Raw genomic sequence first — 15397 nt, 5'->3', positions numbered from 1 at the left:
AATTCAATCAACCAAATGATCAGTCAGGCATTAGTAAGGATACTCGACAATGGGCTATATTCACACTTTCTATCAGGTGACATAAAATTCCGACAATGTAACGAACCCCTATATAACGCCATCATTGGCTACTAGAAAGCATTTCACTCAGTGGAAACCTCAGCAGTCATGCAGCAACTCCGGAATCAGAGCGTAGAAAAGGCCTTATGTGAAAATACTAGAAGATATCTATAACGATTGCACAGCTACCATAATCCTCCATAATTTCACCAATAAAATTCCTAAAAAAAAGAGTGTCAGGCAGGAAGACAAGTTCTCGCCAATTCTATTAACCCCCTTTTTACAGGTGGTATTCTGAGGTTTGGGAACAGTTGGGGATAAAATTAAGGGAGAATACCTAAGCAGTCTGTGATTCTCTCATGACGTTGCCTTGCTATGTCACTCTGGAGATTAACAGCAAAGCACAATCTATAGGTTTGACAAGCACAGCAGAACGTCGCGTATAAAAAATAACATGCAGAAAACCAAAGTAATATTCAGCAGTCTATCAAGACAGCAGCAGTTCGCTACTGGGGGCGCGGTGCCAGAAGTAGTAAGAGAATATGTCTACTCAGGGCAGGTAGTGACAGCTGATCCGGATCATGAGATGGAAATAACTAGAATAAGAATGGGGTGGAGCGCACATCCCCTTCAGGCGCGAAAAAAATCTGTGAAACAAATAAAATATGTGAGCACAATTTTGTGTTCTCGAAGCTGCAAATGACGAGTCTTTAAAAGACAAACAAAAACTTTATTCTTACTTAGAATTTCAGAGTGTCCACATTTGTGGACACAGCGCCTCAGTACAGAAAAAATATGGCATACAACTAAAAGAAAGTGCGACAGTGTTCTCAGCATGACGTGGGGCACAAAACATGGGTAAAGGGTTATTGCTTGATTTGTGAATAAAATCAAGCACTTTAGAATCTACTTGTTGTGAAAAAGGTAAAAGCAGTCGTTCTGAGCTGAGAGGCACAAGAAAATGTGGCACTTTCGGCAGCGAATCCTGCACTTCGCTGTGCATCCCTCACGGCGGCAGCGCTGCGCGTTTGGCGTGCTGACATGCTCCGGCCAGTGATTGTAGCCATCGTACCTGATGGTTGCGGTGGGTAGCAAATGCGGGCTAACCTTCTTCGCAACAGGCTCTGGGCACTCACTGCTTGAATGACCGCGCTTTTTCGGGGTTGTTCTGCTGCATACGATGAGGCTGTTAGCAATGTCTCTCTGGAATGCCATCATATCCAAGGTACTTTTCTGTGGAAGCTTCTCGGCAGTCGCGTCTCGTAGATATTCTATCCAGCTGTTGCACAACGCAAAAGACAAAGTGAGAAATAACCCTCACTGGCCACTTTCTGGTTCTTGCCGTAAGCGGGTACAGTGACATCACAAAGTCAAATTTATCGACACCTCCCATGTATGCGTTGTACTGCACAATAACTTCTGGGCAGTCAATTTCAATATGTTGCTTTGCTGTCTCACTCCATCGCTTTACTTTTCCCACATTCCCAGTTCCAATTTGTGTGGATGCCATATTGACGACTCCATTATCCTGCCATCTCACAATGGCAATGTCTCCATTCGCGGAAACCTTCTGATCCATGCTTCCCCATCCTTCTTTCTTCATTTCTTTGACACTTTTTAAGGGACACTTGAGCAGTCGGTTGGCTCGGATCATCCCGCTGGCGAGAATGCCCATTTGCTTCAGCTCCAGGAATAATGGCACTGAGGTGAAGTAGTTGTCCATGAAGCACTTCAGGTTCTTTTCCTTAGGCATTGCTTCCACAAGACGCATGACAACCGATCCGCCAAGTCCGAGGTTTGAATGCTGTGCACTGACCCCTGTTTCCTTCCCTTGGTATAGCTCGAGGTCATGTGCTAAGCCATCGGCGCTGCAGCGGACAAACACTTTCACCCCTTCTGGGTTTGGCTTTCCTTTAACAAACTGTTTGGCGGGGACAAGGCCAGTGAATGGAACCATCTGCTCATCTATACTGTTGTGCTCCAAGGGTTCTAGCTGCAAGCACCGTGACCTCACTGCCTCTATGATGGGGCGCACTTTCCAGAACTTGTCCTGGCTGTTTGGGTCCCGTGGAGCGTTCGAGTCCGTGATGTGAAGCGCGGCTCTAATCCTAAAAAATCGCTTTGCTGTCATGGATTCAGCTATGGCAGGAATTCTTGTAGAGGCTTGCCAGTACATTCGAATTCTTGGGAATTTTAGAACTCCCATGAGCATTAGGATTCCAAAACAAATTTTGATTTCTTCCTCAGAAGTACCAAGCACATCCCCGTCTTTCTGCAGGACGTACATGTTAGTGAATGTGGCTAGATCGCGAAAAAATATGGGTGAGAAATACCGGCTGAAGTATGCCAATGGGTCCTCAGGGATTGATCTACCTTGAAGCTGCTAGGTGCAGTTAGTGTTCCCAGGTTGAAGAGGTTTTGCAACCCAGTTCAAGGTCTTCATCTTCGATGGCACATCTGGCACTTGCTTGTCCTGCGTGCTTGATGTTCCAGGCAATAACAATGCACTCTGGGCAGTGCCATTTGTAGTAGGAGTCTGAGGAAAAAACACAACATACGCAACATTATTTTCTAACTAAACATATAAAACAGACAAAATTACCGTAGTTTGTGTGTCCTGCTCGGTGTACTCGTCATCAGAAAGATCTGCGTCAGAAATATCACCGTCTTGAATTCTTCTAAATATATTTTCGGCTGTGTCATCATCCAGGCGCCTTCTTTCAGTAGCATGCTTGGATATACCTGGAAAAATGATAGGTTTTCTTCATTTCAGCGCGTGAGCGACGCCGTGAACTCTGGAAAAAGCGTGTGTTAGGAAAGGCGGATTTGAGGCGCCGTGTCCTCAAATGTGGACGCTAACTTCTGGAACTGCATGCAGGGCTGAAGTTCTTCACAAGAAAGATGAATGCAGCTGTTTCACATTCACAGGACCTTACATTGATACGTAACTGCCAATATTTCGGCGAGTTTGTATTTGGAATAGTGAAAAACGGAAGAAAACAAGAAGTACTTACTCTTCGCTCCGTAGAAGGTAAACGCGTCCATACTTTCCCGCGCTTTTTCGACAGCATTTTGTTGACATCCCGTGGGATGGCGCCACTTGTCCGTTAAATTGGCTCAAGGGGCGTGTCTTAGTACATTCAAAAAAGCGCTTTTGGTTGTATTTTTACACACCAGCGCGCGCGAAGTTCGCGTCCACAATAGTGGACACGGCGCCCGAAGGGGATATAGCAGGTTGTCTCAGGTCATGAATGGCAGTTTACCAATATCCCCCAAGAGAAAAGTCTACAACAGCTGTACCTTACCGGTACTCACTTACAGGGCTGAAACGTAGAGGGTAACGAAAAGGAGTCAGCTTACGTTAAGGGCAACGCAGCGAGCTATGAAAAGCAAAATGTTAGGTGGAACGTTAACAGGCCACAAGCAGGCAGAATGGGTAAGGGAACAAACGTGGATTAATGACATCCTAGTAGAAATCAAGAGGAAGAAATGGGCTTGTGCAGTGTACGCAATGCCAAGCCAAGATGAACTATGGTCGTTAAGGGTAACGGAGTGGATAAGAGAAGAGACGCGTAGAAGGGGCCGGCCAGAAGTTAGGTGGGAGGATGAGATTAAGAAGTTTGCGGTGATACGGAGGCCGCAGATTCCAAAGGACAAGGTTAGTTGGACAGACTTGGAAGAGGCCTTTGCCCTGGAGTGGTCGTAGTAAGGATGATGATAATGATTACACAACTGTAGCTTTTGTGACGCGGTATTTAAGCCACAACTGTCAGTGGTCAAGCCAAAATAGCACAGGAACAGTACATGAACAAGCAAGGACACATACGAGCGCACAAACAGTGTCCTCTCTTGTAGAAGACCGGTAGATTGGGCGAGTTGGTGTTCCATAGCGAAAGTACATATAAACAGCGCTAAACGACAGGACTACAAGAGGAGTAGACAAACACGGCGCCGTGTTTGTCTACTCCTCTTCTAGTCCTGTCGTTTAGCGCTGTTTATATGTACTTCCTCTCTTGTCCCTGTTCTATTCCTGCGCTATTTTCGTTTTACATGTGTTACCAACAAGCCCAAACTGGCACCTTAATAGATATCGCTGATCGGATTCCAAATTGGTACGTAGGTGTAACTTGGTATGGAATTAAGTGAGAGGCAATGGTGAATACATTCTGCTCCAAGGAAACCGACGACGTGAGTAAATTTCGCAACGAAGAACTGTGAGGAGTACGTCTGTTGCCAGAAAAGAGGTTTTCACTTGACTCGTGCAGATCAATCAGGCGATGGGCATTCGCAACGCCGCCGAGACGTTCCGGCGCTGGAGGAGCTACCTCTCTCACGGCCTGGGCCACAACATGGGATTCCTCTACTGGCAGCTGAACGACATCTGGCAAGCACCTTCCTGGTCCTCCATTGGTGAGCCGGCCACTCCAGGTTCTCCGGGCCGCTGCTCTTGGGCTGTTATGGAACCATCAAAAAGTGCATTCCTTCATGTTCAGAAGACCGAGCCCGGAAACGTGAACTCAAGGGAATAGTTATCATTAGTTAGCATTAAGTGTGTCCTATTGAGTGTGAAGCTAGCTAGTTGATTGCGCGACGTATACTGGATGATAGATTGAAAACTTTATTTAAAGAATGGCATTTAGCGGATACTTGGGTGGCCCGCCTATTCCGGCAGCCCATTTGCCTGCGCCGCAGAACCCTTCGCCCTACGAACCAATCTTTGTTGCTGGTAACAGCGGTAAGAAATCACAAGTCGGGGCCTCTGTGGACCGTTCTGTTCGGGCTGGTGTAGCGATGCTATTAGCGCATGTAGTAAAGGCCGCAGATTGTGTCATGGGTTTGACGTACAGGCGACAGTGACAGGCGCACCGAATCTGCTTCCCTCTTCCCGTGAGCCCACCGCACTCGGGTACAGCTTGAAGGATAGTGCATGAGGGTCGGCTTGGCCGCCCCACATATTGAGCAGTGTGGGAGGGTTAACGATAAAATAACTTGATATGCAGCAGTTTCTCTGCTGGATCACCCTATAGATTGTTCACCCTTCAGCGCTGACTTTCCGACCAGTGTGTATCCTCGTGATCACGCGGGGATAATAATCGGTTCGACCAGCAGCAGGAAGCAGATTTTGTTCTTTGGCTGCGCACAGTACTGAGATGAATTGCCATAAAGTCGACAAAAATTGCCCTGTTTATTATAGTGTATTGACTCGCAACCCTTTCTTTGATGCCCGGAGGAAGAAGCCGTGGCTGTAGCTTCCCTCACAAGCCACCAGACCTTATTTGCATGACCGCCAGTCTAATATTGGTATTGTTCACCGGGCGCAAAGAGCAATGATTCACTTTTTGCACCCACCTGAATTGCTTGGGTACTGCGTAACACTGACAGCTTCTCGACTCGGAGGAAGGCGGCCATTTTTATGTAATTCATGTTGCTGGTGGAGTGAAACTACGAGCACTGTGCCTCTTTTGCTACCCTCAACCGGCAAAAAAACAAGCACTGCATTTGCATTCTTTATTTTCTAATTATCGGGTAATAGTGTTTTGTTGGGAGAGTTATTTTTTAATTTGTTCTGGTCCTGCAGCGCACAAATACACATTAAGAACAAAGCTGTGTTCGTCTACCTCACTATTAGTCCTAGTCTCCCTGTGCTGCAGGATACGGTGAGATAGTATTTAGCCTTTGCTGTGACGTGGTTTTAAACCTTGTATTTGATAAATGCACCGTATTTAAAAATCTAATGGATGTTATACTGTGCCTCGGCAAAGCTTCGCGCTCTCAAACTTTGTATTATTATCGTGCTGTTCGCTGAAGACAGATCGCCCGCGCTTGCTAAATACACGGTCTGTTCTGAAAGTAGTAGGACTCATTTTTTTAAATAAATTTTATTCAGGAGAGTAGTAAAAACCAATAGAATTTTTAAAAGTAGCACCCTTCCGCACCTACACGCTGCTGCTAATGGGTTTTCCAGTTTTCGTACGCCTCCAGGAACGCCTGGACCGGAATGCTGTTTAGCTCCCTCGTCACGGCCTGTTGAACCGCCACTACCAATCCGTAATGTTTCCTCTTGAGCTTCAATTTTATTTTCAGGAATAGAAAAAAGTCTGGCGGGGCCAAGTCGGGGCTGCAGGGGGCTGAGGCAGCGTTGCCGCCTTGTGCTGGGCAAAAAATCGGGGTCCTCATTAACACGATGAACAAGATCCTGTCAGATCGCTTTCCAGTTGGCCTTTTGCTCCTCTGACAACCCTCCAGCCGGCACCAACTTCGCGCACAATTTCCTCTTGGCTAAGTTTTCTGTCACGATCTCAAGAACTTCGGTTTGGGGAATGCGCAAGTCATCAGCAATCATTCTGATACTCATCCTACAATCACTGCTCAGTAAATGTTTCACTCGCTACACATTTTCCTTAGTCTTGCTGGTCGAAGGGCGTCTGGAGCGGTCGTCGTCTTCCACTCTTTCCTTACCTTCTTGGAGCAGCTTGAGCCACTCAAAAAATACCTGGTCTACCCATGGCAGCGTCACCGTAGGCCTCCTTAATCATGTAGTGAGTCTCTTTGCCCGTTTTACCAAGATTTGCACGAAATTTGATCGCGTATCTCTGATCCAGTAAACGCTCCATGATTCTGCGTGACGAGACGTTTCGACAAGGGTTAACACTACAAGCGACCTGCTCTCTTCAACGGCCCAGAGCCGACTGGCGATTTTACCCAGCATTACCAATATCCCCCTTCAACGATCCTGCACGCGCAGACCGCCTCTCGTCCGCCCGTTCGCCCAGGAAAAAACCAGTCTTACTACTTTCAGAACAGACCCTGTACATACACACGCACAACATACATACATACATACATACATACATACATACATACATACATACATACATACATACATACATACATACATACATACATACATACATACATACATACATACATACATACATACATACATACATACATACATACATACATACATACATACATACATACATACATACATACATACATACATACATACATACATACATACATACATACATACATACATACATACATACATACATGCATACGTACGTACGTACGTACGTACGTGCGTGCGTGCATACATACATACATACATACATACATACATACATACATACATACATACATACATACATACGTACATACATACATACATACAGTCTTTGTAAAAAGTAACCAGGCTGCATGGTTTGCTTGTAGCTCGTACAGTGGAGCCCTTACAACTTCCATAAAGCGGAAATGGTCGTTAAAGGTAAGGACTGGGGGCCTTCTCACCTTCCAACACCTTTTTATCTTTAGGAAAGCCACAAGGGCTCCTCTATACAAGCTAGAAGCAAACCATGCAGCCTGGTTACTTTTCAGAAAGACGGTACATACATACGTACGTACGTATGTACGTAGCTACGTACGTACAACGTTTTTCTTCTCAGTCGTATATCAAAGCTATTATGCCAGCCCTCATGCTCTAAATCTCTACATGGTAAGACGATCCCCTGTTCTCACCTTCAAAGAACTTTTTGATCTTTAGGGAAGCCATGAGGGCCCGGTTATACGAATGAGAAGCAAACCGTGGAGCCTGGTTACTTGGGGCAAAAACTGTACGTACATAATTTTACTTTCATTGAAGAATTAGATGTCAGCTGAGGTAAAAGCCGTGTATGTGCGGCTTGAGAAATATTCGGCCTCTTAAGGCAAAATTTACACCAAAAAACAAGAACCGAGAAACATGGACACTCACAGCGCTGTGTGTGTGTGTCCTTGTATTCTGCGCTACGTTTTTTTTTTCAAATGATTAACCAACAAGCCCACGCATCTACCTCGTAGGGCGTACACAGCAGGAGAGAAAAATGAAAAAGGAAGGTTACAGGTGTTTGAAAAAAAGATTAAAATGGTAAAAACATAATATAATGGGCATCACACAATGCACTCAGCGCAGATAAAATCAGTAAAACATTGTTTTGGAACATATATAAAAAAATTGACAATGTGCAAAAAAGGAAATGTAACGTTCTGTAAAAGATATAATATGAGCTGAGCATGAAGGAAAAGTTTAGGCATGATCACAGAAGGGATATAAAATGAGATTAGATTTGTACAGTGATCAGAGAAGTATATTACATAATCAATACCTTCCTTTTCTAGTGCAATGAATGATCGCGGAAGATTTTTTTGAAGCATTTCTTATCCGTAGGGCGCGCGACGTTTGGTCACTTTCCACCGTTCTGGAATTCGGGAGTTGTAGACAAGTCCACGAGTCCAATTTTTGCAAAAAACTGTTTGCTTTACAGATTCCTGCAGTTTTAGAATGTTACGGCACCAGGGAACTCGTGTCATCGGGATATGTAATGAACTCAATATCTGAACAAATGTGTGCGATATCATTAGTGTACAGATTAAATGAGACTGGACCTAAACTGCCGCCCTATGAAACCCCATAGAGAGTTTGTTTTCAGCGAGAAGCGAATCAGTTCATGTGTAATTGTAATCGATAGGCAACTCTTCAACATGACCAAACGAAATGCTGATAGGATATGGTAGGACCAATACTTATTTATTTATTTATTTATTTATGAATACCGTCAACCCTCACTTGAGGGTCATTTCAGGGAGGGAAAATGAAGGAAAAACATATATACACAAGAATGAACAAGCCTCTTCGAGCACACAATACAAGAGAGCATAGAAACGCCACTGTAGAGCCACCTGCTATACAAAAAGAAATCAGTCAGTTGACAATCAGTTGACAATCAGTTGACAATCGAAAGCTTGGCTGAAACCAAGAAATATACCTATAACAACATGTTTTTCGGCCAACTATTGAAAAATACATTTCCTTTGGTCCAACAACGCCAGCTCTGTAGACCTGCTCGTTATAATTGCGCTACTGTGCGCTAACAAAATTATGCTAGTTTGAAAAGCGCGATATTCTATTAAGTAAATAGATATGATATCAATAATCAATGCAAGTCATTGCCTTGAGACGTATGCATCTAAAAATGCAGATGACCATGTGATCGCAGGGATGTCGGGGGGGGCGGGGGGGTTGTTCGCACACTCAGACTATTCTGTGTTTCATTGCGTAAGTAATACTACGCCAGGTGTCGCCTCTTCGCGGTACCGTAGCCTACGCTTCACGGTCGGTGGTCGGTCATGTGACTAATGACGTCATACCAGAGCGAGAGATGGGGCACCAAGTCGGCTCTTCAGCGCGCCGCAGCTAGACTTCGCGGCCGAACGACAGTTGGCGGTCGGTCATGTGACTGCCGAACGCACCTGCCGAATGTACATGTGGCCTAGTCTGCTGCTGATTTATTTGTTGTAAATTTTTGTTTACTTTTGCATCGATTTATTATGCCAGGGGAAACGGCTAAAGCGATTGAGGACTTGCGGCGGGAGCTGAGAGCTGAGCTCAGGGCAATCAAAGATAGCTTGCAAGATGTAAAGACACTTAAAGAAGACATTCAGGACCTAAGGACACTAAAAGATGACATTCAGAATCTGCTTCAAGAAAATAACGATCTTAAAGCTGACAATGCGCGACTGTCACGCCGCATCGAGGAGCTGGAGCAATACCAGAGGGGAAATAACCTCGAAATTAAGGGAGTGCCACTTGATGGCGAGCCAGTGACCATAATTAAAAAGATTGGTGCGCTTGTGGATGAAGAAATTACCGATGCCGACATTGATGCATGCCACAGAGTGCCGACTGCAAGACATGATGAGACAAATATCATCGTTCGTTTTGTCCGACGCACAAAACGCAATGCTGTCCTTCAGAAGGCCAGAAAAATCCGGATTAACACTACAAAACTGGGTTTTGAAGAATCTGAGCCAGTCTTCGTGAATGAGCATCTTACCCGTCATGGTAAGCAGCTTCTCGGTGCGGCGACAAAGAAAAAGCGTGAAGTAGGCTGGAAGTTTGTGTGGACAAACGGTGGCAAAATCTTTGCTCGAAGGGACGAACAGTCTGCAACTTTGCGGATAAACGCTACGAGTGACCTGGAAAAAATGTCCCGCGAAACTGAGTGAAGTGATTAAACACATGCCAGAAATAGCAACAAGCTAGAATATGGCAGCTTTAAACTCTTCTCACTACTATACTATAAACACCTTCAATTCTTTGGCAGAGACTACTCAGAACCAGTTGCGAGTGTTCCACTTGAACGTGCGCAGTATAAGACACAAACAAGAAGAATTACGCGACTTTTTCACTTCATTGTCCTTTGAATTTGATTTGATGTTATTCACAGAAACGTGGTTAAGAGTTGAAGAACAACCTCCATTCTTTCAAAACTATGCTTATCAAGGTGCTGTTAGGTCGCATGGAAGGGGCGGTGGCGTAGCCGCGTACATCAAACGACCCATGTCACATGAAGTTTTGCGTGATTTTTCTGTCGTTAACAATGATGTTGAGTGCCTTACCATACGTGTGGAAAATAATGTAGCTGCCGTTATCTATAGGCCACCCGCAGGCAACAAAACAAATTTCTTCGAGTTCCTAGACGGTCTACTGCGACACCTTACTTGTACTGGTCTGTCTTTCGTGATAATGGGTGACGTCAACATAGATATGCTATCGCATGATGCCCCTTCAAGACAACTCACAGAATTAGTCACATGTTACGCATGCGTAAACACTATCGTCGAAGCAACAAGAGTGACACCCAATACTGCATCTTTGCTTGATGTATGTATTACGAACATACACCCACCGAATTGTGCTGCTGGATTGCTGACGCTAGGAATTAGTGATCACCTTCCAGCTTTTTGTCTTATCCCCTCTTTGCGTGGTAAACGTAGTCATGTACCAAAGAAGATCATCCGCAGGATAAATGATCAGTCATTGAAACTCTTTCTCGTTCTGGTTGCTACCGTTGACTGGGCATGCGTATTAAAAGAAGACGACCCTAGTAAGGCGTACAATATTTTTCTTGATAAACTTATTGCATGCTACAATCAAGCGTTTCCAACGGAACTGAGTAGGCCAAGATGTAAAAGAATACGGAAGCCCTGGATTAACAACTCCTTATTAAAGAAAATAACAAAAAAGAACCGTTTGTTTCATATGTTTTTAAAAACGCGAGAAGAAGATGCTCTAATCACTTTCAAACAGTATAGAAATAAACTGAGCAGTGAAATTAAAAATGCTAAGGTAGAATATTATGAACAGGTTTTTGCCAAAATAGGTAAGGATCCCAGGAAAATATGGAATGAAGTAAAAAATCTAACTGGGAAGAAAGAACAATGTACCGTACTAAAAATAGTCACACCCACAGGCACACTAACCGGTCTTGAAGCGGCCACCGCCCTCAACGCCTATTTTGCCACGAGCGCAGTGTACGAGCAGGAAAATGATGAAGAGCAAAACTTGGTTGATAACAGCGTGACGATAGTGAACTCTATGGTTCTCGCACCAGTGACTCCTCACGAAATCAACAAACTTATCAATGGGATTAGAAATGATGTTGCTTCTGGTTCTGATGAAATTAAAGCAATGCCAATTAAACATGTGTCTGAAATCCTATCCCCCATCCTAGCAGACATAATAAATAAAATGTTCGAGACTGGAATCTTCCCTGACTCGCTCAAGATAGCTCGCATCTGTCCTATTCACAAGGGTGGTGCTGAAGGAGACATAAGCAACTATAGGCCAATCTCGGTCCTGCCTGTTCTATCGAAAGTATTTGAAGGGGTAATAAATATAAGACTAGAAAAATTCTTTGCGAAATATGGGGTAATAAGTGACATGCAGTTCGGATTTCAAAAAGGAAAATCTACCGAGGATGCGCTTCTCAGTATCAAGCATGATATTATACATAACTTTGAGCACAGGCTTTACACGCTAGGACTGTTTGTAGATCTGCGAAAAGCTTTTGACTCAGTGTGTCACGATGTGCTATTAATTAAACTAAAAAAATACGGTGTTCGCGGCGTCGTCCTTAAACTGATAGAGAGTTACTTAAGCAATAGGCTTCAATATGTAAGTGTCCACCAAGGAACGACTACAAAAATAGTAATTAAACAAGGTGTTCCTCAAGGCTCTATTCTTGGACCGCTATTATTCTTAGTCTATATTAATGATCTCTGTAGCATCTATAATTCCCCTAAACTAATAATGTACGCAGATGACACGAATATTTTCTTCACGGCACGTACCCTTACAGAGCTTCAGGAGATTGTTAATAAGTATATGGAGTCACTTTCTGACTGGTTACATGCCAACAGGTTACAGTTGAATACTAATAAAACCAAATATATTATATTCGCTCCTATTAACAAGCCAATGAAGAATGATATTCATATTACCTTTCGGGGCACTCAGTTAAAACAAGAGGTGAAGCAAAAATTTCTGGGAGTATGGTTCCAAGAAAATTTGTCTTGGAACACCCACATTGATAATCTTGCTCTGGAGCTCAGTAGATCGCTCGGCTGCTTGTATAGAATAAGTTCACTTATACCTTTGTGGCTTAAAGTTTCTCTTTATTATACTCTCTTTTATTCCAGACTTTCCTACTGCATTTTGGTTTGGGGTACAACCTCTAGTAGAAACTACCTCCGAATACTAAAGTTTCAGAAGCGTGTACTTCGCTTACTTGAACGATATGCAGGACACCCACAAGACTTACCAACAGGTCCACTGTTTGTAAAGTATTCTCTGCTAAGAGCTGATGAAATTTATTGCTTCAAGTTATTGCAGTATGTACAAAAACATAAACTACACGCATTTAGCAGTCCCGCTGAAACACACACGCTCGCCCTTCGAAGGCAAGAGCGCAGAAAGCCTCGAACACGCACGAATTATGGAAAACAACATTTAAATTACCAAATTCCGGTGCTTCTAAATAAACTTCCAGATGATGTCGACCTCAACAAATCGATTAAGAAAAAGACGTTCAAAACAATGGTTATCGAGAAAGAAATTCGCTACCAGTGACTTCTCTCTTTAAGCCATATGTAGCGTTTGTTTGTAAAACAGTGCTCTTTTACTGTGTGTTGGATGTCGCCTTTTTCTGTTTTTTTTCCTCCTTTTCACATGTACATATGTTCGCCACAATGATTGACCTTTGCATTTGTGTTCATATGTTTTTTTTTCTCCCGTTCTGTCACATCTACGACAAGAAATCTGTTTTATATATTTGTGTGCAGTGATATGTACTAGATCCTCTATGACATAGAACTGTGTAGAGTGTAACTACAAATTTGTGTGCTGTTTTCTTAAATTTCTTTTGTAATGTTGTCGAAACTGTATGCGGAGGGAGGGCCTCGTCAGGCTAGTAGCCTTTAGCTTTCCCTTCGCTTTTTCCTTGTATTGGAAAGAAACCAATAAATAAACAAACAAACAAACAAACTACTGACGCCATTCCATAGGGAGAGATGGGGCATCAAGTCGGCTCTTCAGCGCGCCGCAGCTAGACTTCGCGGCCGAACGACAGTTGGCGGTCGGTCATGTGACTACTGACGTCATACCAGAGCGAGAGATGGGGCACCAAGTCGGCTCTTCAGCCCGCCACAGCTAGACTTCGCGGCCAAAAGACAGTTGGCCGTCGGTCATGTGACTACTGACATCATACTAGAGGAAGAGATGGGGCACCAAGTCGGCTCTTCAGCGCGCCGCAGCTAGAACTTCGCGGCCGGTCGACCACCTGCGAACGGCGGCAAGCGATTGACGTCATACAAGTTGCAAGAGCCTGCAGGCCTTGCTGCGGTGATGGATGTGTGCTGCAGCGTGTTTTAAGACGTCAGCCACAGATATCCAGGCGCTATCGGGTGTAGAGAAAAGTAGCGCCTGCTCGCCGGTTCTTCGGTATAGCTATGGAAGACTTCGGACGCGAGTCAAGATTCTTGTGTTGTGTTACCGTTTAACCTGATGGAGGCTATGGATATCGACGATTCTACAAGTTACACCACTTGCTTTCGAAATCACCAAGGCTTAACCAAAGCTAAGCCCCAGCAATTTTTTAGCAGCCGAGGTGGATTTTAACGCGACAACCTCGCGGCTACAAAAAACAGTGGAGTAGTCCACATTGTGAACGAAAAATTCCAGGAGCCTAGATGGGCCACCTATGTCACGTGACTTTACGGCGTCATCACAACCTGTCCACCGGACTGTGAGCGAGCTGACCACCAGCTGGCAGAAATGTTTGCACGTGAGAGGTTGCCAAGGAAAAGCGAACTGGGTTTCGGAAGCACCACCGCTGGCACCACCTGCCATCCCAGAGCAATGGCGAATCGCTAAAGCGCTCCTCCATTGCTCCAGCCCTGGTATGAGAACTCCTAGGGGTGCATGAATGGGAAAGTTGATATAATGGTCAATGCGGCATATGGGCATTGACGCTGTCGCGTCTTACCTTTAAGGCGGAGCTAAAACACCCCACCGGTTTTTTCTGCTCCTCCACTCACGCAGGGCTGTGCTCCCGATCTCCGAATTGCAATACGCCGTGTTGCGACTCGGTGGCCGGACCGGGGATGGGACGAGGATGATCGGAGACTGGGTTACGAGGAAGGGAAGGAAAATTTTCTACCAGTATTTCTATTATGTACACGTAGATCAACTGAGTGTGCTTCTCAGTCAGAGTCCCGATGAGAGGAAGCTACTTGATGTGAGGGACCTGTGACCGTACTCAGCGCCGAGTTTTATAGCTTTGTTTCCCCTAAAATCCCTAGATGGAGGCCGGGTTTGCCGAGGAAGGCGTGTCCAAGTTCACTGTCCAAGATCATCACGCACTCTCTCCCCAGGGAACACGCCCCCATCGCGTGTTGAGCTTGAAAGGAGGGTACCATCTCCGTTGTGCAGACACAGGAATCGCCACGAGTGACGTCCCCACGGTATGCAGGTGGTCGCACGTGTTTCTCATCAATGCGCGGGATAGGCTACGCGGAAGGGTACACCATGTGAGCTTCCCGTTTGGAGCCGAATGGCGATGTAAAAACACGATGGACCCCTCTGGCCCCTGCACCTTCTCGAGACAGCCAATTACGCTGGCAGAGCTGCGCCGGCGGCTTTCAGGGAAGGCCAACTGGCGCCGTTGTCGAGGATAAGTCGGGCATTGACCCCGCATCGCTTCCCGGTACTCCTCGAGTATTCTGTGGGAGAGTCCGCTGCAGTCGCGCAGTGTTCAGTCTTCCAGTGCCCCGTCAAAGTGGTCAGCAGATGCGATAGAAGGAACCTTTTTTTTTCCGAGACAAAGCACATCTGGTCTGCAGCCGTCGTGAGGTTGTCGGCTATGTTGACAGTACTCGGTTGTCGGTTGCTACGGCCCGCGTGGCCAGAATTACGACCACAACAGCTCGTCCGCCGCCAGGTAGAGGTCTCGAATGG

At 45.1% G+C, this 15397-nt stretch overlaps 1 protein-coding gene across 1 annotated transcript in view; it reads left to right on the top strand.

The window, feature by feature from the left end:
• The window catches only part of LOC149327536 (beta-mannosidase-like), a 201024-nt gene that overhangs the window by 155852 nt on the left and 29775 nt on the right, over positions 1 to 15397 (top strand). Inside the window, exon 14 of the mRNA XM_089562649.1 lies at positions 4326 to 4470. Within this exon, the coding sequence (XP_089418775.1) occupies positions 4326 to 4470 (145 nt within the window). The remainder of the gene's footprint in view (positions 1 to 4325; positions 4471 to 15397) is intronic.

Source organism: Amblyomma mixtum, chromosome 10, assembly GCF_055824585.1.
Source record: "Amblyomma mixtum isolate Tamu chromosome 10, ASM5582458v1, whole genome shotgun sequence".
Classification (NCBI taxonomy): Eukaryota; Metazoa; Arthropoda; class Arachnida; order Ixodida; family Ixodidae; genus Amblyomma; species Amblyomma mixtum.
Note: the sequence above shows the minus strand (reverse complement) of the source record. Positions and strands in the feature narration are given on the sequence as shown.